Source organism: Punica granatum, chromosome 2 (assembly GCF_007655135.1).
Source record: "Punica granatum isolate Tunisia-2019 chromosome 2, ASM765513v2, whole genome shotgun sequence".
In the NCBI taxonomy this organism is placed as follows: domain Eukaryota; kingdom Viridiplantae; phylum Streptophyta; class Magnoliopsida; order Myrtales; family Lythraceae; genus Punica; species Punica granatum.
Window position 1 is genome coordinate 11,616,326 of NC_045128.1, and position 26,192 is coordinate 11,642,517.

The 26,192-nt window shown below is 36.1% G+C and overlaps 1 protein-coding gene across 3 annotated transcripts; it reads left to right on the plus strand.

Moving 5' to 3' along the window:
• The first annotated feature begins 11,136 nt into the window (after positions 1-11,136).
• LOC116196253 (cell division cycle protein 27 homolog B) lies at positions 11,137-21,890 on the plus strand. 3 transcript variants are annotated; one of them, XM_031525890.1, is made up of 16 exons: positions 11,137-11,350; positions 11,876-11,948; positions 12,119-12,228; positions 12,405-12,451; positions 13,118-13,215; positions 14,528-14,841; positions 15,350-15,505; positions 15,815-16,031; positions 16,252-16,475; positions 18,170-18,235; positions 18,790-18,909; positions 19,114-19,190; positions 19,321-19,440; positions 19,557-19,776; positions 20,790-21,071; positions 21,387-21,890. In XM_031525890.1, exons 1-16 carry the CDS (start codon positions 11,156-11,158, stop codon positions 21,435-21,437), a joined length of 2,370 nt encoding a protein of 789 aa, XP_031381750.1. In that variant the 5' UTR covers positions 11,137-11,155; the 3' UTR covers positions 21,438-21,890. The 3 variants fall into 3 exon arrangements, with proteins under 3 accessions (XP_031381750.1, XP_031381751.1, XP_031381752.1); XM_031525892.1 differs by having other exon boundaries at positions 11,138-11,350; positions 12,169-12,228; positions 21,387-21,798; XM_031525891.1 differs by lacking the exon at positions 18,790-18,909 and having other exon boundaries at positions 21,387-21,798.
• Positions 21,891-26,192: the final 4,302 nt, after the last annotated feature.

Below are 26,192 nucleotides of genomic sequence, written 5' to 3' on the forward strand. Positions count from 1 at the left end.
TGAGAGAATACTTCGTTATACACAATATTCTTAGTGTAGCTTGTGTATTTCTCATCATTTTCCACAATGAGTATTTTGAGTGTTTGAGGGGCAATTACCCTTGACAATGCAACATACAATTGTCCATGAGAAAATATAGGTTTTGGCGATTTCAATCCGACAGAATTCAAAGGCTGACCTTGATTTTTATTTATAGTCATTGCATAGCAAACCTTTATTGGGAATTGTTTCCTCCGCAAAATAAAAGGCCCCTTGGAGTTTTTTGCTATCAAAACTATTCGTGGGGGGAGCACTTTTGCACCAATATTGGTTCCATAATTATCTTTGCTTCGATAGGATACATAATTTCTTGATTGGCAATATTCTCTGATGCCTTGTCGATCTCATATGAGCTTCTGTATTCCCTACTTGTCCCTTGAAGAAGATAAGAAACGTAGTCATTGATTTCATATGCAGTATTATTTAATGGGGTGAGAATTGCTCTCTCTCTTGGATATTCTTCATCCCGAGTATGATTTTGAAAATTCTAATACGTATTGTTCTCCCCTGATTACTTTTCTCCTAACAAAAATAAATCAGAAAAGTTAATAACAGTCGTGAGACTGAAACACAATAATTAATAGATATAGAGGAAGGCATAATCAGCTTCTGATTTTATAGCTAATGAATACAGTAATTTCACTTTCCAAAACTTATATAAAGAAAATGAGTTTTCACCCACTTGTTCATGTATTTTATCAATGATGACATCGTAACAACTACATGATCAAGACCGGTTATTCTTTTCTACAGGGTAGAGCAAGACCGGATATCCTTTTCTGTTGGGTAAATTGTGGGAGATTAACACACATCATCTAATCTTATATAGCCATCGTGATCACAAGTCTAGAAGCGGTGAGAATCTATCAACAATAAATTAACATGAATTTTAGTGCTTTCATACATTTGTTCATCTCATTTTCTCTGTCTCTTTGAATGTTGACCGATTGGAAAGATGCTCGGATTATTGTGAGGCGTTTAGGAAAATGAATCTCCATTGATTCTCTTCATGGAAGGCCGAATGGAGGACCTAGGTTGAGAGATTTTGGCAGTTGCTTGCTTTGCTCTGTTGCCTTTAAGGTTCTGCCTGTTGGAGAGGATAGAGCAAACTTTGGGTTGTTTAGTTTTAGAGTTGAATAGAGTTAAGTTTTGATTTAATTGGATTGTAATGATTGTATTGTTGAATTATGAGAAAAAGTTTGAAAAATTAATTAATAGTTGAGAGAAAGTAATAATTGTGTTATTAAATTGTGAAAAAAGTAATGAATAGTTAAGAAAAAGTAATGATTGTGTTGTTGAATTGTGAAAAAAGTAATGAATAGTTGAGAGAATTTAGTATTAAAAACTGAATAAAGTGGTTAAAAAATTGAAGAAAAAAGGGAAAAATAATAATTGTGTTTTTAAATTGAAGATAACTAGAGTTAAGTGAAGTAGCGTGGAGTAGAGTTAAAAAATAATTGTAAAACCAAACGGGGAGTAAGGTTTCCGAGGTTGTGGCTGATGAATTTTCTCTTCCTTTTATGTCAATAGCATTCTCTCATTATTAATGTCATTATTTTTCTAATAAATAAATCACCCATACACAACGGCAGTGACCTTCCTTATTTTTTATTTGTAAATCTATATATATTCAGTAGGAATGTATATTAGGATAACTAATATATCAGGAATAAAATACGTGAAAAATATTTGTAAATATATATATAAAGTAGGAAAATATATTAGGATAATTAATATATTTGTAAATTAGGAAATATATTAGGTTAATATATATATATTTGTAAACTAAATATATATGGAAAATGTCCTATTACTAAATTGATTAGATAATTAGTCATATTATCCGTTATTAGGATATCGAAGTTATTATCCGTGTGTTATATGTAAAATGTCCTCTTACTAAATTGATTAGCTAATTGGCCATATTATTAGGATATCGAAGATACTATCCATGTGTTGTACAGACAGTTTGAAATATTTATAGATTAGATTAAGATTAGATAATATATATATATATATATATATGATATCATATATAGTCAATGTTCAATAATAATAATATGAAAGGGAACTTTAAATATGAAATATTAGATTGTTCGCTTAGTGGGCCTACGAGTTCTTCTACTTGGGGGCCTCATTACTATCATTAAAGATAGTGAAAGTCTTTGTTTACATGAATAAACAAAAGTTTGTAAATATGTTATGCTCAAGGTTGAAAATGCTGATTACGGAGTTTTTAAAAATTAAACATGACCATTTATTACTATCATTAAAAATAGCGCAAGTCTTCTTTTACTATAGATATATAAACTGGTACAAAGTCGCTGAATGAGAATCCGCAAATTGGTTTTTTCTCGGATAGCCACCCGATAATAATTATTCGAACAAAATACGCTCATCCTATGACTTTGTTTGGATAAAGGGGAGGAGTGGGATATATATGTCAGCACCCCGTTTTAGTCCATTGGCGCTCGAGGGTCATCGATGAGGACCCGATTACATTTCCCATTTATCGAGGAAGTCACCTCTGACTATTCCTCGATACCTTCACGGTTTTTGAACTCGAGGCATTTCCTTTAATTAACTCCAATTTTGATTTTGAGGAAAACAAAACAAAAATAGAAGAAAAAGAAAAAAGGCTCTACAAGACTCTTTCTGGATTTACGTGCGTCAATTTCAATTTTCAAAATTCGAAACGCGACTCGAGACCTTTCTCTGCCTCCTTACTTTTCTTCTTCTTCTTCTTCTTCTTCTTCTTCTTCTTCTTCTTCTTCTTCTTCTTCTTCTTCTCTTCTTCTCTCTGCTTCTCGATGCAACTAGCTATGATCGAGCCTACCTCTACCCCATGCAATTTGTTCTGCCCCCTCATCTACATGCCATCCATCACCATTAACATTCTCTTCTTCTTCTTCCTTGCGGTTTCTTTTTTGGCAGCCCTCACCTGCCTCCTATCCATCAACCTCACCCTCACATCTTTGCAGTACCTACGGCCCGAGCTCTCTTTCTCGCTGTCATCTTCTTTCTTTGATCACCTCTTCCTTTTTCTCCTCTCTCAGGGATGCAACCTCTCTCTCTCCCTTTTTGGGGTCTCCTATGCATAGGCAGTAGACACCATTGACTCCATGTTTTTCTTTTTGTTATTGGCAACAACAGAACATAGCTCGACTCATCTCCATTTCTCAGCCTTCTTCTTCCTTCATCTGCTCCATCTCAGACACACGACCAAAAAGAAAAATAATAAGGTTCAACTATCGTAGCCTTCCTCTGATCCTTCCTTTTCCTATCGGCCCTTAGCAGCATATTGCAGACACATAAAGGAACCTCACCTCCTCTGCTTCCTTCCCTCTCTCTTTTACTCTCTAACAGCCATAGACAGCAGTAGGGATAGACCTTGCTTCTCCACCTTCATCTCTCTGTGTTTCTAGTTCCTTAACTCAGCCGCAGCATCACTAACCCATTTTCCTCTCTACAATTCCAGCTCCTCTTTTTACCGTCACTGCCACTTCATTTTGCTTGGCCTTTCACCAGGCCCCCCTTAACCACTACTTTCTTTCACTCTCGACCACAACTCTCTCTCCAACACAGCCTTTTCATCACTCCATCACCATAACCATCTTCATTCCCTCTCTCGTTTAAGCCTGCCCATAGACCATCCTCATCTACATCAACTTCACCATCTCCATCTTCCTCTCTCTCTTGACTCTTCACCAACTCATACTTTCTCTCGACTTCAGCCCCTCCTCTGCCTGTCGTCACACCATCACCATTACCATCACCATTGCTGCTCATCCCCTGTCCATCACTACTGCCATGGTTGCCTCTTCCCCTTGAAGCCATTACAGCCACTTCCCTTCTCCCTCACCCTCGGCTAGGGTCAACACACACAGACACCTCTCTGCCTCGACTTCGTCTCGTCCTTTCTGCCTTTAGACTAACTCCATCACTTCAACCATCATCACCCCCTATCAATCTCGGTAACTCAATCTCTATCGATCTCTTTCTCGGCTTCTCCCATGAGCTCTACCTCCATTATCACAAACTTTCTTCCTTCCCTCCTTCCTTCTCTTTCTCGGCTTGTCCCTCCTCACTATCACTACAATCACCTCTTTTCTTCTTCTTCTTCTTCTCCTTCTGTTGTAGCTCCTCCTCATGCATCACTAATCTGACCATCACCATCTCCTTCTCACTCTCGGATGTAGCAACAAGAGAGAAACGCACACGCACACATACGGCCTCTCCCTCCTTAAGAGACATCAATAATTACGGGTCAGTGTTGCCCTTGAACGCCAATGACGTGGTATTGCCGGTCACGTGATCGAATGGGGTTATAGTTTATTTAATTTTATCTGGAGGGTATTTTAGTAAAATGATATGTATTTTCTGGTAGTCTTATTATTGTGCCAAACATGGTAATGTGGATAGCCAGTATAATTCCTTATGTGTACCAAACACTGCAATACTATATTACTGGTAATTGAAAGGTGGCAATCTATGTTAGTGGTAATGTACATTGCCCGATAATCTATTTGGCAATTCACTAAATGCTTCCTAAGAGGTGTAAAAGTATCACATCTCCAGTTCCCTTCCTTAGTTACAAAGTCATGTATAGGTCTCCCGAAAAGCTATAGGTACAAAGCCAACGGCACTGTCAAGTAAATGACCACGACCTGCAACCGAGCAATCCTCCCAGAGTCTTGCCTTGTTCCCACCTCCAACTAGCTAACCGATGCCACTAGATAATTTATTCCAAGCTTATAACACTTCCTTCCAAATCCAAGAATCTATTGGTCAAGCTGAGAGTGCAAAATTAGGACCCTCCTTCCCAGGATACTTACGTCGAAGAAAATGAGCCTATCATTCATCAGGCCTCATAACCAATCCCCATCCAATTTTATCCAAGAGAGCCGTGTTGAAGCTACTCTCCTCAAGCCTAAACCGCCAAATTCCTTGGGCTGAGTTATGGTGTCCCATCCTACAAGATGAGATGAACTTTGTGCCTTTCCGAGGAATGTCTCCATAAGAAATCGCGACACATCTTCTCTATTTCCTTACAAATTCTGACCGGAAGACTCATAACATGCATTGTATAGGACAAGATAGCAAGAAGAACAGATTGAATGAGTGTTCTTCTCCCTACGTTAGAAAGGGTTGAAGCTGACCATCCGTTTAAACGGTTGCAAACCCTATTAACCACTTCCCGAAAGTGAGACTTCTGAATAGCTCCATGGACTATCAAGATCCCCAAATACTTGCTTAGGTTATTGGCCTTAGAAAAATCACTAAATGAAAGAATATCTCGATCGGAATTATTAAGAACATTATTTGACAAGTAAACCATTGTCTTCAACGAGCTCACTTTTTCGCCTGAGGCCTTATAGAATGCATCAAGTACAACACATATCTCATTTGTATTGCTGCTATTCGTTTTCCTTTCTATGGCACAAATAACTTGATAAAATTGTGCAAAATAAGCTTCGTATAGCTTATCAAGTTAGGAAACCAACCAATTAAATAGACCACAAATCAGGGTTGAAACGAGGAAGTTATGCTCAATTGAAGTGAGATTTTCCGGGCAAACCAAAATCAGGCATCCAAAGTCGCAGTCATACGATGCAACTCTCCCCATTTGTTTTCATTTTTTTATTGGAAATTCCGTATATTTGAGTTTTGACAATCAAATGTGAAATTTTTGTTAAAAGATGGAGATGTATTTTTTTTTAAGAAAAAAGATTAACACATGCTTAATGTTTATCTTGTATTTAATGCTTTTCAGTTTTTTTGAACATTTATAGAGTTAATTTGGTAACTTAGTTGAACTCGGAAGAGGAATTCTAGGTTTAATCTTGGATAGCATAATTGAAGTTCGATTTATACTAGAAAGATACATATGTGTATATTAGATTTTTAAGTTATAATTGTCAATCAAGTCTATATTGCAATGAAGGGGGCACAGGTTATTGTGGAATGACATCTCTATATGGACTATTGTGAGCAAGGGATTTTACTACCCGTTCCACTCCAAGAAGGTTGTATGTACATTTTACTATTCAAATTGTAAAATTATTTTATTTTATGATTATATTGTTATATAATTAAAATTTATGTAAATACTGCAGTAACATGTTGGGCTATGGTTGCAACTACAACTATCATGATAGCATATGGTTCTAAAGGGATAGAGCTGCCACCTTTGTCGATAGATGAGATCATGGAAAACACCAATAAGAGGATAAAAAGAAGTTTATTTGATGCAGTCAAGCATGTGATAGCTAATCACGAACTCCTGCACATGCACGTATACAATCGACTGAATTTAAACATAGCATTAATATATTTTTAACTAAATAAATAAATATTAATAATCCTTAAATTAATTTTTTGATAAATATAGATGGTTCGTTGCAGGCTATAACACGCCATGTGTCAATAGCCAATTATTTATATATTAGTCTCTATCAAGATGTAGAAATCATGTGGGCCCTTGATGAAAAATATGTTGTATTTGGGTGTTTTCAAGTGACTGAGGCTTTTGCGGTGTATAACGAGGTAAAATTTACTGAAATTACTAAATCGAGGTATGAGTGTAAAAGATTGTTTAAATTATTATGAAAGATTTGGATGATTTTTGAAAATCAATTCCTTGATGCAGGGACGGAGCCAGGAAGTTTAGTACGGGCAATATATCGACGTAATTCTTTCATGTACTAATTAGTAGGATTAGATACCGTTTGTAAATTTAGGCAAATTAAAGTGCATTTGTTTATTTTTATCTTTATATTGGAAATTTAAATATTTTCCAATTTAGCGTGCACATTTATTTTTTCCTTCTACCAATAATTTATATTTCACAATACGCTAATATGAACAAAACTAAAAAATCTAATACTAAAAAAAAGTTTAAAAGAACATATAAAAAGAAGTGTTTAGGGTGATTAAATTCATGTAATCCTAAAATGAGTGCCCTAGTTCATCCTAAACTATATAAGGAGTGGTTAGACCCATTGGAATCATGTAAGCCCAATAAGAGTGGCCCAGCTCAGCTTAGACCCATCATGGGTGGTTAGACACATTTAGATTTATGTAAATCCAATAGAGGTAATAGAACTCCCGGATCTAAATTTTGGTTCAAGACTTATAAAGACTTAGTAGTTAATATCTTGATCACTTAGTCAACTCTTAAGTGACTAAACGGTCTTACGATCTACTTCAAGAACTATTAGTGGCGACTCTTCTAGTCCTTCAAGTCCTAAGCCATGATATTTAAGTCGAATCCAACGTTGTATAGCTCGGCAACTCCATTAGGAAATTACAAGTGGGTCTGAGACCAAATTTCGTTGGTCTTTTAAGTTTTCCTTTCCTCGTATGTTTTGAAGTATGCTATAAAATAACATTGCATACCCATTATACGTTGATCTCAGATCATCTTATGAGCTTATAGATAAACATGGGGCAAGTAAAAGGCACGCTCCTCGTGAATCCATCGAAAATGGCCCATAAACCTCCCCGCTTATGTGCAAGTCAGATGTGTCCTAATTAGGAGGTGAAGAATACTTTAGGTTCGGTGTCTACACGTTTAGATAAACCCAACCAAACTATAACATGCACCCCTTCATACATTTCTTGCCTCTTGTTTGCTTTCTTGTTTGTGTATGAGTATGTTCTCTTGTGTTTTTCTTTTGGGTTAGAATAAGGCTTTTAATTTTTTTTTAATCTTTCGTATGTATTCTCACTTTGTAATCCCATAATCCCAAGGGTTTATATTTTTGCTCATTTATCGCTTTCCATTTCTTTATTGCATCAGCATGGGATGCTTTATGAGACTTAGCTTTGGCTTGAATAACCATTTAAATTCGCACCTAAACTAGTGTTCATGCCTCTAGGATGGCTGGGATCATCCTAACTTAGTGGTGGGGTGGCTTATCATGTATAGACAGTGACTACACCACGGATCGACCCTGCCGACGAACTTTGTCAGGGGGTAGTGGTTGGCGAGGATGTCCCCACCCCTCTCTCTTGTCTGTCCCAATTTATTTCAATGTTTTGTTTAATTTGAATTTAAAAGTGTCATGTTAGCTCCATTTAATAGAAAATATGACGCCCATACCAAAATAGCATAATCACGAAAATGTCGAGGACAAAAATGACAAAAGAAAATAGGTTTAGGAATTAGGACGAAATAGGCAAGAATTCTGAAGATTAAAGACCAAAAGTGTCATTTTTCCAAAATATTTCTAACATACATCTTAAAACATCCATTAATCGCCATTACAATCTTTGAATATATTGAGTGCTTTCTAGCCTCTTTAAATCTCGTATACTAATAAATTAGGAAGTGAAAACTATACATTTAGTCCTTTAGGTTTGAATGCTTTTCTATTTTTGTCCTCTTTATTTTTTTTAATTTTTTATCGTTTAGATCTTATATTTTTGAGCATTTTTTTGTTTCAATCATTTACCTTTTTCTTGATTCATTTTCATCCAATACCTTTGATTATTTTTCTATTTTCTCATATTTTTTATTAGAAAAATATTTTAACTTTGGTTCTCAACATTTTAAAGTAATTTTTTATCCTAATTCTTTTATTTTTTTCATTTTTTCTTAAAATATAAAATATTTTGTTTCTTATACTTCTACCCTCTCAATTCTCATAAGATGCCCACACGACATTTTCAAATTTAAAAATATTATAATTTTAATTTAAAAAATGAAACAAAATATATCAAAATAATAAAAGAAAAATCAACCTACTCAAGAGAATATGCAGGGGCGAGTGTTCAAGTCGCAAGCAATGTTGGTAGTGACAATGTTAGTTTGCTTTGAGAGAATCAATAATCAAATTTGTGAGTTAAGAAATAAAAAGTACATAAAACATAAAAGGCGATTGTGGTTCGGTTGCAACGAACCACACATATGAGGTTGATAGTGAGCACTAAGGAAGGACATGGTAAACCTCGATGCATGGAATGATATTGCAAAGTGTAATCGTGGCTGGAGGTATAAGCCTAAGGTGATCTCCCATAGGGGGGCGGTGCCCGATTTTGTCCTCTGCTAGCTACTGCAGCCTCTCTCCCTCTCAATTTACCATCCTCCCTCTCAAAATATATTTTGATAGATTTTATTTTATTTTTGAAATTAAATAGTATTTTTTTTATAAATTTCAAAAATATCGCGTGGGCATTTTTAGGGGATTTTGAGGGGTAGAAGTATAATAAACAAAACAATTAATATTAAGGAAGAATTGAACAAAAAAGAATTAGGATAAAAGAATAACTGTAAAAGGTTGATGACCAAAGTTAAAATTTTTTCTAATAAAAAGTCTAATAAAAGGATGAAAATAGAAAAATAATCAAAAGTATAAGATAAAAATGAACCAAGAAAAATGAAAAGGACTAAAACAGAAAAGTATTCAAAGATATATGGTCTAAACAATAAAAAAAATTAGAAAAATGACTAAAATAGAAAAAGTATCCAAACCTAGAGGATCAAATTTATAGTTTTCCCAATTAGGAAAATAAAAGGACATAAATTGACAAAATTGAAATTCCTTCATGAAGAATAATTAGACGATTTTATTCAAATTATTTCATAATTTACTATGTCTCGACTTGTTTTAAACTATTTCAAATAAGTTTAGCTATATATACTCTCAATGTATATGAATTTTTCCAATGATCTTCTCTTTTTGTATGCTCTAGGCTTAGCGTGGGCGTGTCCTTCACTAGTAATGACTAATGTAAGAAAAAAACTCTAGTATTAGCCATAAGAAAGTTATTTCTTTCATAAACGAGTCCATAATGTGTGACATATATAGTTTATAAATTAATGTATGGGAAATGATACACACATAATGGAGTGATGTAGCAATCGCTAACTCCAATATCATATTATGATTCAACATTTAAATGAAAAAACTGTTGGGTTTATCTCCTTATTTGGAGGAAGAGATGGGTTCAATTTATTGGACTTTAATCGGGTCTTTACTTGGCCCAAGATTTAGCATCGAGGGTTTCTCTTTCTCAGTAATATAACTGAGAAAGGGGGAGTCAAATCAGCCGCCGTAGAGCAGCCAAGCAATAGCTACAAATATGTAGAAAAACAACCGTAGAAAGATAAGAAAAATGTTTAGAAATTCATCTGCACAAGGGCAGCGATCGACGCAAGATCAAACCTCAATCGTGTCAAATTAATTCCAATTGAGATGAAATTTTGGCAGCGGCTTCAAACTTATAGGGTTAGGTTTTGAATGGTCAGCATTTTCTTTGGAATTTGTTGATTTTGTTTCTGCTGAGTTTGTAATCCGCCTTCCTAGGCAATGAATTTCGATTTTGGGCGTTCCAAGAGAGTGTGCTCTTGAGTTTAGTTGATTTGAGAGCTTGCCCTTGATGAAAACAAAGTGTAACCGCCATTGATCAATGAAGTTGAGTCGAAGTTGGTCTCTTGGCTTTTCCCTAGGGTTTTCCACGTTAAAATCTCGTTGTCGCTCTTTTTCTTATACATTTTTTATATCCTATTTTGATCACATAAGATCGGAAAAGAATAACTTGCTGCATGTAGGTGTTTGGGGATCCTTTCGAAACAAAAACAAATAACATGACAAATTGAACAATTAAATTAATACTCGAGTTTGCGCCGATACATAAAAGCAATTAGCAGATTGGAAGCACGTGCAAAAGGGCTAGTTTAAATTGCACTTGAAGAGTAATTAGTCTACACGGAAATACAAGAATATATTCGATGCTCGATTCACTAGCTAATTTAGTCTATATACATACGGTTTATATTTTCATTTCAATTATTTGACAAGGCAAATTTGCTAATTTGCATGTATCATTTGGAAAGGAAAATCACGTGCCATCGCTCTCCGATCAAGTTGTGGGATTAGTTTCATACAATGGAATCGAAAATAGCTCCAAGGACATCTTTGGTCTTATATGGTCGGATCGGATCTCAAAACAACAAGGGACCAAATCGATATGAAACAAAAATTTTGGGACTAAATAGGGAGGTGAAAACATTGAGGGGGCGGAATTGGAACTAAAGGTATTTTTTTGAAATTGCCGAACGAGTGGAGAAAGGCACGTGCCTCTTCAATTTGAACCAGCAGAGGGAGTAGAGATGAAGAAGACGAAGACGAAGCCCCAAATCTCTCTCCTCTCTCTCTCTCTCTCTCTCTCTCTCTCTGAATCGAAGATGAAGGAAGAAGCCATGGAAGCCATACTCAGAAACACTGTGCAGAACAGCCTCCGCCACTTCATGTACAAAAACGCCATCTTCTTCTCCGAGTTTCTCTGTGCCGAGTTCCCCTCGGAGGTACGCCGCCTCCTTCCTCTCCGATTTCTCCGCTCAAACGGCCGTTTCTCCGCCAACTGAGTAGGTCGCCACTGGAAAACCGATTATCATTGCTCAGTTGGTTGAAAGACATCGCCAATTTCAGTTTGCAGTTCCTGGTTTCTGATTTTTGAGCTCAGTGCGCCGCGCCCAAATTTTATCAGTTTGAAGTGTTGCACTGTGGCGGGCTACCATTGCTTGAATAAGTTGCGGGACTTTGTCTTGGGATTTAACTTTTGCACGACTGTTTACCGGGAAGGAGATTATCGAATTCCCTCGAACAATGCGCAGGCTTCTTGCAAATAGTTGAATTGAGTGTGTTCGAAATCTAGGTTTTTAGATGATTACTCGGTATTCCCTTCAAATTGTGCCGCCTGTTGGCATGGTGTGTTCGGTTTAGTGTTGTGATTCAGGAATCCCGGTTGTGCCGCGGAAGGATGGTCTGTTTGGCTGTCTCCTGTTACTAGTTCCGAGCTGATTTAAGTGCAATTTCTTTGTTTAACCCAGGCGAATCTGCAACTGCTAGCCTCCTGTTACTTGCAGGATAATCGAGCTCAGTGCGCATATCATATATTAAAGGGTACATATAAATTCTTCCTACTGTCCTTTATGTTTCACTTTCATCGGCTTTTGGGTACTGGCTTGTGTATCTTGTTTTGAAAGAATTGGTTATTATGTTTCACGTGTTTGTTTCATTGAACTATGCTCATCTACAAATCCCTCTGCCTTTCTCTCTATTGCTGGATGAAGGAACACAAATGGCTCAATCGCGCTACTTGTTTGCACTATCATGCTTTCAGATGGACCTACTTAATGAGGCTGAAGCGGCATTGTGCCCTGCTAATGAGCCTATTGCAGAGGTACTCGATAGATTGCATTTTGTGGGCAAGTAGAAACAAGCCCAACCATATGAATGAATTATTCTTTTGCATTATGGGCTTATCAAATGCGGTGCTGCTGGTGTTATTTATATATACTATTTTTAAATTCTTTTCCCTCCTTTATGGTATATAAAGGTCGCTCAATCTCTGTGTAGGTTCCAAACGGTGGTGCTGGTCACTACCTTCTTGGCCTTGTGTACAGGTTACTTTCCTGTCATGAACATTCTGCTGTTGTTAACCTATGTATATTAACATTTGATTTAGATCTGATGATACACAAATGATTGCTCTTATTATCATTGCTAAAATTTCAGCTAAATCTTCCATAAATGCATACACCTTTTTGATGTTCTGGAAATGAAACCATATAGCAAATATACAGAGATGTATCAGTTCCAATGTATGTTTTCATCGTGGTTAATCATATAAAGGGAAGAACATAACGTTTTGCTGAGCAGATTTGGCATTATTTACTCTGTCAGTATAACTTGATAAAACATGGAGATGGAGACAATATTGACTGTTGAAATTTTGATGATGTTAATGAACGAATATATTGGGGGGCATTATATTTTAACTGCTCATATCGCTGGAAGTTCTTGAGTGGCTTCCTCCTGTGCGGCCTTTTCCTGGTGGCATTGTTCATGGGTGAGAATTGACATGTACCATTACATCAAATCAGAAAAGAGATCTTCAAGAGTCAATTGTTGGGATAAAGCGTGTTTGAGTGGTGGTGTGAGTATGAGTACTAGTACTTTGCAGTCTAATATTGTTACTTTAATAGTATGCTATGCTATAAAATCCACGTGAATGGGATCTCTCTTTGCCCTTGGTGGTGCTCTTATAGTGTCAGGTTTTATTTTTACAGGTACACTGATAGGAGGACAAATGCTGTCCATCACTTCAAGCAAGCTTTGTCTCTTGATCCTTTACTCTGGACAGCATATGAAGAGCTCTGTATATTAGGTTTGTACAAGTTTTCCCAATTTTTTTTTTTTTTACATATTTTGTGTTCAGCTATGATCTCATGGTGATAGTGCAACTCCAATGTGCCATGGAAATGCCTCATTGCTTTGTAAAACTATCTGGATTTGACTTGATACTGGCTACGAAAGTTTTACCTGGCCATGAATGTTCCGTGGACAACTCTATGTTGTCTGCTACTTCCTATTGTAGAAATGTCTTGGCAACCAGCAGTTATGGTGCTATTCTCGAGGTTGGATTTATATGTGAGAGCTGTACTCTTGGAAGAAAGTTGAAGAGGTGTAGGCCTTGTTTGGATTCAATTTTTTTTTTTAACTCAACTCCACTTATCTTCAATTCAACAACACAATTATTACTTTTCCTTTTTTCTTCAATTTTTTAACTATTCAATTTAATTTTTAATACTAAATTCTCTCAACTATTCATTACTTTTTCCACAATTCAACAACACAATCATTGCTTTCTCTCAACTATTCATTATTTTTTTCACAATTCAACGATACAATCATTATTTTCTTTCAACTATCCATTACTTTTTCACATGTTTTCTCATAATTCAACGACACAATCATTACAAACCAATTAAAATCAAAACTCAACTCATCTCAACTCTAAAACCAAACACATTCGTAGTCTTGGAAGAAAGTTGATGAGTCATAAGTTGTCTTGATAATAATAATTTCTATTGAGTGTGTGCGGATGGAGAGAACAATATCAAGAAACATTTCAGCTTCACCTCACTAATGATTGATGGAGAAAATAATGTCGAGAAATATTTAATAAGTGATCGTATGATTTATCACTTGATTGGGCATCAGATGTCTCCCAAATTCTCTCTTTCTCAATTTTTTTAGTCCCCGACCACTCTTAATAATTTTCAAACATTCAAATCCATTAAATTCTTATTAAACTCGGACCTCAAGTTGTATTCCTTGAATCATATGCCGCCTCAATGATGCCACATTTGCATTGGCATACCTTAAATGGCAGATGACATTTCTGGTTGCATGCGTTATTTTTTGGATGATGGTTTCATTTCATAGTATTCAATATTTCAGTCTAGAAGTTGGACTTATTTATTTATTTTTGGTGGGTTGGGTGGGGGGAAGGGTTTTTCAGCCAGCACCTTCATTTATTTGATTAAGATTCTGCTTTTAATTTCTGGACTCAGGAAGAACGAATGATCTACCATCTATGTCAGTTAAATTAACTTCCATTATTTACTTGTTTTGCACTAGTGGCATAAATGCTGTTGTTCTGAGTGGTTTTTCGTTGGTTATTTCGAGTGTTTTAGGTGCCGCTGAGGAAGCAGCTGCAGTTTTTGGTGAAGGAGCTGCCATTTGCATTCAAAAGCAATACTTACACCATACATTCGCTTCTCATAACTCACATGTTTCAGAGGAAGATCGCAATTTAACATCTTCTAGGAATCTTGTATCAGCAGAGGAAGTCAGTCCAAGGCAGTTGAAGCAGTTGTCAGGTAATAATGTGAGAGAAGTCCCAGGAAGTTGTCAGGGAATGACTACATCAGTAAGAGGTGCTGGTCAGCCTCCAAATGGTGTCTATCACCTTTCTCTTTACAACACACCCTCACCAATTGCCACACAGGTATGGTAGGATCTCGTGCCGGCAGTTATGGATCACTTTTATCTATAATATAATTAAGCTGCCAAAACTCTCAAATCTTTGTGGGTTCCATTCCACATTGGGAGAAAAATCCAAAAGCTGTTTTAAGCGAGATTGTATGGATTGGAGGCACTTAATTATCTTGGACAATGGACATCGATTGGGCATAATTAAATGAGTGACTGCTTGGGAAAACTTCCCGTAAGATCATTATTATCAGCATGAGCACTTGCAATAATCCACTGTTCTCGATGATTTTTCTTTTTTTATCCTGTTTATACTATTTTATAATTTGAACATGCTTTCTTAAGATTTATGTTCTTGACGATTTTTTTTAATCCTATTTATACTATTTTCTAATTTGAACATGCTCTCTTAGGATTTATGTTCTTGTGACATGAGCAAATATTTGACGTACATTTGGGTTTTGTTCTAATTGTTATACTTTTCATTGACCATTAATGCCACTTTCATCTTATATATTTTGCAGTTTTCTGCTGCTGCTCCACCTCCCCTTTGTAGAAATTTACAGCCAAATGGATCAAATACAAGTACAGCTGCTGCTGATAGCTCCCCAAGGTCAACTATTAACTCAACTATCCAAGCTCCTCGGCGGAAGTTTGTGGATGAAGGAAAATTACGAAAGGTCATAAAATTTTATGATTCCACCTCCAATTCTCAGGCTTAACCGATTTTATATAAGTTATCTTTCTACCTTGTCCCTCAACCTCTGATTTCTCTGAGTTATACTCCAGCATAATTGATTTGGCTATTGGTAAAAACAGTTATTCACGGCACCTGTAAGCTGACACTTTATCAATATTTTGAATAGGTATAACTCTACTGTGTCGGCTGACTAATGAACCTGGCAGATTGTTCGTTGTTGACGCATTATGGTACTAGTAAATGTGAAATATAAAAATTCATTTTACTCATGTTTCCTGGTGATTTTCAGATATCAGGAAGATTATTTTCTGATTCTGGTCCTCGACGAAGTACAAGACTTGCTGCAGAAGCAGGCGCTAATGCTGGAACAAATGCAGCTTCTGTTGCTGGAAATGGCACCAACAACTCGTCCAAGTATCTTGGAAGTTCTAAACTGAGTTCTGCTGCATTCCGCTCAGTGACTGTCAGGAAGGTGCCAAATTGGGCTAATGAAAATTTTGATGAAGGTGAGGATCCGCTGCATGCCTTGATTTTTCCAATTTTTGATGAAGCTTAGCCATTTTATGAAAAATAGTGGATGGTGGTTAGATATATAAAACATACATATAGATACCCTGTTACATTCTCTTGTGGATTAAAGCACGGTTTTTCACCTCATGGCTTCATTAAGAGTTTTGTCTGCTTACTCTCTGACATGCTAGTAATATCAAGATTCACATCTTACAGGCATGAGGAATGAGGTTTTTGATGATTGTCGTTCAAATATTGTATCTGGTGCTGGTGCTTTGCCCTCTGTAGACAACAAAGCTCTTGATCAAGAAGGAGCAACTATGCCATGTTCTGGGGTTCTTCTAAATAACTCAAAAGTTTTAACTGGTACAGCTGAGATATTAAGTCTCCTGAGATTATTTGGTGAAGGCTATAGACTATCCTGCATGTACAGATGTCAGGTACTATCTAATTTCTTCTAAAGCTGGACATTTTAGAGTAAAAAATTGTGGTAGAAAGTAACGTTTGGTCCTTAACCTTTGTGTTTTCAACTTTGTCATAGTCCTTTTTTTCTGGGTTGATTCTTGTGCTTGAACCGTTTTATAGAGCCACATACTTTCCGGTTAAAAACTGATTCTATAGCCCCTTAATCGGATAACAATGCTTTAACTGGTTTTCTCTAAATTGGTAGAATTTTAACTGGTTCTAACCCACCCCCTTAGCAGATCATGTTCTTCGTCGTCCCTTTTAACAGCTCTTTACTTACTCATTTAAAAAAAAAAGAAGAGAGAGAAAAGCTGATCCTCTGCATTGTCACAGCCATATCCTCTAACCATTTGATCCCTGATAACCAGCCCCACCATCAACAAGCCCCTCCATCATTGCCTTCCCCCTCAACGTTACCCAGCATTGTTGTCACAAAGGGGAGAGAATTGTGAGAGAGAGAGACCTGGTCATGTACTTTTGTCTCTCAGGCATGGTGTGGTTTCACCAGTGCCACCTCCAGTTTCAGAGGCGACATCACATCAGAATAGCGGGTTCTTGATTTGTATTTTGAATGCAACCTGACTCAACTGGAATTGACAGTACTTCTCATCGAGTTGGACTTCATGAACCCTAAGACTGAGCTTCCCACCATAGTCTCCCCATAGTCTCCCCTTCAAGGACAAATTTTAGTCAGAAGTTGGGATTCCTTGCCAATAATTGGGTTTTAGTTTCTCAATCAACTGACCCACCCCCTTAGCAGATCATGTTCTTCGTCGTCCCTTTTAACAGCTCTTTACTTACTCATTTAAAAAAAAAAAAAGAAGAGAGAGAAAAGCTGATCCTCTGCATTGTCACAGCCATATCCTCCAACCATTTGATCCCTGATAACCAGCCCCACCATCAACAAGCCCCTCCATCATTGCCTTCCCCCTCAACGTTACCCAGCATTGTTGTCACAAAGGGGAGAGAATTGTGAGAGAGAGAGACCTGGTCATGTACTTGTGTCTCTCAGGCATGGTGTGTTTTCACCAGTGCCACCTCCAGTTTCAGAGGCGACATCACATCAGAATAGTGGGTTCTTGATTTGTATTTTGAATGCAATCTGACTCAACTGGAATTGACAGTACTTCTCATCGAGTTGAACTTCATGAACCCTAAGACTGAGCTTCCCACCATAGTCTCCCCTTCAAGGACAAAATTTAGTCGGAAGTTGGGATTCCTAGCCAATAATTGGGTTTTAGTTTCTCAATCAACTGAGAATTTAGCCACATCATTCCTCTCCGTGCCACCAATTGCCTTTTCTGACATTTTGTCTGTCAAATGAATGAGGAGTGAGCTGTGAGGAGGAAATGAGATTGTCCGCTAAGTGGGCGGGTTAGGACCTGTTAAGGTGGTCTGCTAAGCTGGTTTGCTTATTGTTATCTAATTACGGTGACCTGTTGCATACTTGTCATTAAGAAATGAAACCATGGCCCCACCCATATCAGCAGTATTTGACAAGAAAAATGGATAGCAGGACTCTGTAGAATAAACATGTAAAGGACTAGCGTTTTAAAAAAAGAAAAATTAGAATGAAAGAGACAAGTAGGTAAAGGCTAGGGATCAAAGCTGTTACTTCCACAAATTTAGTCGTAGCTATATTTTATGACTGCTTCTTTGTATTGTTCAGGATGCACTGGAAGTATATTCAAAACTCCCACACAAGCATTATAATACAGGCTGGGTGCTTTCGCAGGTAAATCCTCTGGTCTGGTGTTCTTTGTCCTGTCATATTCAGAGGGATTTGACCTTTCCCTGAGTCATTCCAGTCAGAAAGGAGAGGTCCTGATGTCTACCCTGTTGATCTGTTCTATTTTCTTTCCATGTTGTCTTCTCCGTGAGTTTGGTTTCTATCCTCGGTTTTTTTTTTCTAATTAATATTAATCAGCTATTCCATTAAACAGTTATTTGAGAGATTATTTATTTATTTATTTTTTTGTGCTTTGTCGTATACATAAAAAAAGAAGAAAAGACAGGCAACTCTAAACATCAACATGTTGTTTCACTGGCATGCCCGAGAATGTTAACAAAAACATATGTCGTATTTTGCCAAAGAAGTAACTGATTTGGGTTCTAGTTGACAGTGCGTAGGATCTCCTCTCTTCCCCTCTGGTTCTCCTTCATTCTCAATATTGACTTCATTGAAGTTGTGGGTTGCCTATGTACTCTCTGACTATTCAATGTCATAACACTAGTTGTTTACATATGTATTCTGTGTGATTGTTCATCTGGTCCTGTTAAAAACCGCAGGTTGGAAAAGCATATTTCGAATTGGTTGATTATTTGGAGGCTGATAGAGCGTTCAGCCTGGCCCGTAGAGTTTCACCTTATAGTTTAGAAGGAATGGACGTTTACTCTACTGTTCTTTATGTAAGTCTTTCAATCTTTGGATGTTTTGCGTACAGTTGGAAGTGAAAATGAAACTTGTTGCGAATGTGTTGGCACTTTATGCTGTAATGAGTAACCTTTGAACACGTTCTCTTGCTTTAGCTCTCTTATTGACTTTCAAATAAAAGATTGATACGGTTTTGCTCTGTGTCTCCTTTACTGATGCTTGTTGCAATATTTCCACAGCATTTGAAGGAAGGTATGAAGTTAAGCTATCTAGCCCGAGAACTGATTTCGACAGATCGTCTTGCTCCTCAATCTTGGTACAGCATCTATTATTAGATAGTAAAAATAACGAGTCAAATCCATGTCATTGCTGCAAAAGGTAGGAAGTTTTAGCTTTTCATGAATCGTAACAGTGTTTTTCTTTGTCCTTGTTGGCTAAATGGACAGGTGTGCCATAGGAAATTGCTATAGCTTGCAGAAAGACCATGAAACAGCCCTGAAAAACTTCCAACGAGCAGTGCAGCTTGATTCAAAGTTTGCATATGCTCACACGCTTTGTGCTCACGAGTATGTCATGAAATCTCCTGTTTCTTCCTCATCATTAGCTGAAAGATAAGTTTATTTAGGTGACGAGCTTTGAGTTTATAGTTATTCACTGTTTGTGGTGTTTATTTTACTTGCAGATATGTTGCTTTAGAGGAATTTGAGAACGGAATTAGAAGTTATCAAAGTGCTCTTCGGATTGATTCAAGGCACTATAATGCATGGTATGGCCTTGGAATGGTCTATCTTCGTCAGGAGAAATTTGAGTTTGCAGAGCATCACTTCCGAACGGCATGTCGAATCAATCCCAGTTCTTCTATTATAATGTCGTACCTTGGAACAGCTCTTCATGCCTTAAAGGTCAAACACTATATCCTTTATTGATTAGATGATCTGTTCTGCAGTCTTATCATACTTGGATTGGACTAGCTGGTCAGACTGGTCAGACTGATCAGACCAGGCATTCACCTCCTTGACTGGCCTAGTCGATGCAGTTCGACTATTTGCAAATTCGACCAAGGAAGAACCATCCAAAAGTTTAAACATTGGACTTATTGCTTTTACTAATTGTTATTATTATTATTTTTGTTACACCACTGAACCGGCATGGGTGGGTCAGTTTGATGGGTCCACTTTTCTGAAGTCTCCTTAGAAATAGGCATCAAATCACCAATATGTAGAAGCTTAAGCTGTGATTCTTGATTCTTGAAGGAAATGGAAGTGGAAGCTGTCTCTGTCTTTAGGCCATTGCATCCCGAGTTATGTCCCAGTTTGTGTCAGCAATAGTACATAGTCCATTTTCTCTGCTTTAAAGTGTTATAGAATTTGCCTTTATGAATAAAAGAAAATATTAGAGACTTGGGTGGGGAAGATGTGACTCAGAAGAAGAGAAGAGAGGGAAAGGTCGGAGGGGAATGGACGAATGAGGAATAAAAGCTTCTTACGACTTCCTCTTTTTACTCAAAAAGATGTTTTTAGTAATCAGGAAGGTTTTTAATAATCAGGAAGAATGGACTCCGGACGTATATGGACTGTGGTTCGTTTGATAAATTCCTAGGATGTATTGATGAAATGCCAGGACAGATGCGTCAACAAGGGTTTCAACAATTACCTCTAGAGTACATTTAGCCTGTGGATCCTTTACATTCTTAATTTTGAGTTACTGCATAGAATTCTGTCACGTATTTTTCATTTTATCCGTTCTGTCTAATTTACACCCATAGAATTATGTTTGATTGAAATTAGGATTGGAACCACAAACTACATGGGCTATACATCAGCGGGTTTATAGTTTCGATAACAGTGCTTTTTTAGGCCAGAATATTTGTAATTTCTTTTTATGATCCTCTGAATTTGTCTCCCTAATCTGACAGAGAAATAGTGAAGCTTTGGAAATGATGGAGAGAGCGATCTTAGCAGACCGGAAGAACCCTCTCCCAATGTATCAGAAGGCTAAGATACTCGAGAGTTTGGAGAGTTTTGATGAGGCTCTGGAAGTTCTCGAGGAGCTCAAAGAATATGCCCCCCGTGAAAGCAGCGTATATGCTCTAATGGGTATGATCTATAAGCGCCTTAACATGAATGACAAGGCAATGCTTCACTTTGGTCTTGCCTTGGACTTGAAACCATCTGCCACTGATGTCGCAACCATTAAGGTGATTATGGCTTTTAGCCTTCTGTCCTTTTCCTTAGAACTGATTGGATGTTATTTTGAGGGTAATTTATTTGGACATCAAGATTTTTGATACAAGGGGCATCTAATCGTAGATGTAGATTGTTAGGGATTTGTCAGATTAAATGAGGCAAGTATATGCGCATGAATCTCTACATTCAATTTGCCGTATTTTAAAGTACTAGAGAGCCATAATATGCTTTCTTGCTTCACATGTGAAGATAATTCAGTTTGGATGCATTTACGAATCTCTCTGGCTCTATTGCGTAATGTTCTCAACTCTCTTACCTTTTGACAGGCTGCAATGGAGAAACTCCATCTCCCAGACGAATTAGCGGAGGACTCGTAGTTGAGAAATCTTATCAAGAAAAACAGTGAGAAGAAAGAAGCCATGTACATTCACGGGATCAGAATTCTTGGACATAATGAGAAGGTGCCCTGCTTGCATTTTCGAGTGGATGATAAACAGAGGGGGCCACCCTTCGAGCCTTACTTGTTGGATGAGCTCTCCTTCCGATATCGACAGATTTTCAGTCTCAGTTACAGTTTTGTAGGGAAATTGAATGCCAAGGCAGTATTCAAGGGAGAAGAGGTACTGTAAATGTGCCATTTTAAATTACGTATGATAATCTGTACCATCACTGCATAGGAAGTACGGAGTCTGTATCATGAGACGCAATGCGGTTAAGATTTGAATATCCATTGAGGAATTCTTTTCTACGGGGTTTGCTACTAACCTTATTTCTGTATCATTGGCTTTGATAGCCATATCATTGGAACATGGCAAAATCTCTATGGTGTCCTTGTTCATGTTGAAGGTGATTGGAGCTGAGTCTCACTCGATCCAAGATCTTAATTAGTAAGAGCAGAGCTCATCGTGGAGAGCTCAATTGTTAACTTCTGTGAGAGTATGGTGCCAGAAACTTACGCAGTTCGATGTCTTAACTCCAGCAGTTCAACATTGCTACGTAGTGACAGTATAACAACCTCAGATTAAGATGAGGTTATACGTACAAAAAAGGAAAAAGAAAGAAATGATGTTGTTATAATAAATTAAGGAATATTAAAATAAAATGTCATACATACATATATATATATGTATATATGTATGTGATGAATGGAACAGTTGATATCGATCGATCGATCACCCCTAACGTTTGGCATTTTCTTTAAGGCACTGTGATGTATGACATTCAATCATGAAAGGGAGCAACACCCAATTTATTGTTATTAGAGCTCTAGCAAATTACGACTTTGAAAGACCAAGAAAATGACACTGAAAAACACAGCTTTAATTTAGAAACCCTTATATTGTCGACTGCGCCGGACCACCAATAATTTCAAGCTCTCAAATATCTAAAGTAAATAATTGGAGCTCCCTTTAAATTAAAATGAAAAATCATCAAATAAACAAAATTCAAATATATATACATGGGTGGGGTTAAATACACACTTCGTATGGTTATGGTCGCCCAATTGATGATACATGAACAAAGTTACCATTTATCTCTTTATAAAATTCAATCTTGTAGGGTCCACTTTATAAAGGTAACTTTGTTCATTTATCTTAAGAGGGGTGGCACTAGCTCTATAATATATGTATTACCAAACTATATACACGTAATTAATTAATATATGTATCATGCAAGTGCAATGCAGGTGGGACGATCGAAACTAGTGGCTCCATTGGCAGCAGGCGCTCCCTCGAACACGCTTGTAATCAATGCCAACTCCAATGACATTAATTACAACTCCAATGAAATGTCATTACACTTTCATTTCGTTCCATTCAATCGAACCTTTGAATGTTTCATTAGTTTCTACATATATAAATCCTTTTTTGGTGAAATATATAAATCCTTTTCATATACTTGAATACTGCCGCTGCGCTATCGTGACCACTTATTAATAATTTTGACATTATAATCTGTCCACAAATAACAAGAAACGACATTTTAATTAGACATTATACTAAATGAAGTGTGTGTATGTATATATATATATATACACTAATAGGGTTGTCCGTGCAATGTACGGGGAAACTAATAAATAAAATCATGCACAATATATATATGATGAAAAAAATATAGTATTTGCTTTATAGTTAAATTCTACTACAATTTAATACAATTATTTTAAAGCATCTGATGAAAATTTTGACATTTCAATATCCTTATTAAAAATATATGATGTATTCTTCGATCGGTCCTTATTATGCTATTATATTGATGCATTCTATTCATAATATTGTTGGCTTATTCAAGTTCCATAAATAATAATTCCTATCTAAATACTTTATAAATCAGCCTATAAGATTGAACTTGGAACAATTATTTATATTATATTATATTATAATTTAATGATATTATTTTATTTTATGTTATTATTATTATTATTATTATTATAATCATCATCATCATCATTACTTACTTCATGGTTAAATAATGTCTATATTTACATTAATTTATTCTCATGTTTAAAAAAAAAATAAAAGAGAAATTCAAGAGCATGAAAAACGAACGTTCTCTCCGCGAAAACTTCCGAAATGATTCCAATTTATAGATAAAGTGACTATCTATAGAAAACTATTCAAAGACAAGTGGGTAATAAAAATAAGGGGTTATTACACTAGATATTTCATGATAGCACATGTTTCTAATAGCAACTGTTTCTCAAATCTATTTCATGGTTTAAAAATTATCCTATAAGGCCCATAGTTTATACCTAGCTCCAAATGTATACTAGCGTTAATTTCTCCGTTAACATTTAACGGTGTTGCTGATGTGGAACGTAAGTGCGCATATTCTTGCTATTATGGCCTTTTTCCGTGACAGATTTGAAAAAAAAATTAAAATCATAGGATAGATTTGAGAACAAATTAAAATCATGGGATAGATTTGAAGCCCATTTATATTTTATTAATAGACAAATTGACAGCATGATAGAGTTGAAACAAAATGTAAACCATAGGCCTTTTGGGTAATTTTTAAAATATATAATAGATTTGAAAAAAATGGTAAAATCATGATATATATGGCATAAAAACCCCTTAAAACAAAACAATAATAATTACCGTTTTATCTCTCACATATAAATATACATGTGAAAACGACTAACTAAAAAAAAATGGTTGAAGGACAAGTGTGTGCAATATAACTAATTCAATAACAATCTTTCTCTTAACCATCATGGATTGGTTTAAGTGATTCGCTACCTGTTCTTAATCAAGGTCTCGAGTTCAAATATTGTAAATGAAGAAATCCATGCTGAAAAAGTTTTACCCCTTAGGAAGTTGATCCGGCTCGACTATATTAGTCGATGCCTTTTAGACTTCCTTATACTAAGGCACAGACCAAAAAAATAATAATCTTATGTTATATTCATTCTAATACAAATTTTCTTTCGATTATAAGAGAAAATTCATGAACCTAACTAGTATAAGGAAATAAAATTCTATATAGGAGCCACACTACTAGCAAAACATCAATTTGAGTTTGAATAATCTCTTGCGGTTCCCTCTCAAAATTGTCTTTTCATTTGGATTTGAGAGGGATTTGCAAGGATGACATCCATCGCAAAATTGCTGGTCGCTTTCTTTTGCGAGATATTTACGATGGATATTTCCCTCGCAAAAGTTTAGGAGGGAGTGATCCCTCGCAAATGCGAGGGACAGTTCCCTTGCAAAATTGCCAGGGATTTGCGTCGATCGTTTTTTCTTGCAATTTGCGAGCGATCTGCGGGGAAAAGATTCCCTCGCAAATCCCTTGCAAATTTGCGAGGGATTTTCCATCGCAAATTTGTGAGGAAATTGGGAGTGATTTTTCCTCACAAATTTAATTAAAAATTAAAAAATTAATTAAAATTCATTTTTGAACCGAAATTTCATTAAAAACCTGAATCACAATTCAACCAACATTCAACTACTACAAAAATAGTTAACATTGTCTAAGTATCTTAAGCCTACTATTAGTATCATTATAGATAAAGTTCAAAAACGTAAAGGTTCAAAGTATTAAGACGTATTTTAATGACAGATAAACGTGGCGGGCTTCTTAGCCCACGAGGAGGCCAAATTGGGGCTCTAATCGAGGCTCTAACAAGACATCGAGGCCAAATTTCCTACAACTTTCCCTCCAATTTGAGGGATTTGCTGGGAAAAATTCCCCAGTACAAGTCCCTCTCAAATTGATGTTATTTTAGTAGTGCAACATATAATTCCGCTAGCGATAATCGAATCCGAAATCTCTTAACTTCCCTTAATTTCTCCATTCTAACATAATTTGAGTGGAAATATATATATATATATATATTTCGGGAGGGATTTGCTGGGAAAAATTCCCTAGTACAAGTCCCTCTCAAATTGATGTTATTTTAGTAGTGCAATATATAATTCCGCTAGCAATAATCGAATCCGAAATCTCTTAATTTCCCTTAATTTCTCCATTCTAACATAATTTGAGTGTAAAACAAATACATACATATATATATATATACACACACACAAACCTAGCATGTTACAGTCCAAGAGTACAGAAAACCACTATATATATGCACACGAACACACACATAAATGTAAAAATAGAATATCCAAAACACAAATTTTCCAATTTCAGTGAAAGTATTTTCCAAATTGAATCATATAAGAGGTCAGTAAGATATTTGTAAAAGAAAAAGATAAAATATATTTTCTTTCGGTAGATAAAATATATTTTTTCTATTCTATCCTATTTATGCACTATAATGAAGTAATTTAATATTATAATGATACTAATAGGAGGTTACTCCACGTGTACAAAAATAAAATTTTCATTTCTAGTATGTTGAGAAACTATCAAATTTCATTTCCACGAGTGCGGACGCTTGAAGTAGATAGCTTACTTGGACAAATATCCGAAGAAAATTTGGTGGAAGAAAAAATAACCAACATCCCTACCTATGAATAGGTAAGAATAACATTCCAACTAATTCAAAAAAATAAATTTGTATCAAATTAGAAACACTTGCTCATCCCAACATTAAAGTGTGAAAAAAACTCGGATAATTAAGCAAAAAAATCTTAAGTATCCTTGATCATGACAGATAATCGATCGCTATAAAAGGGACT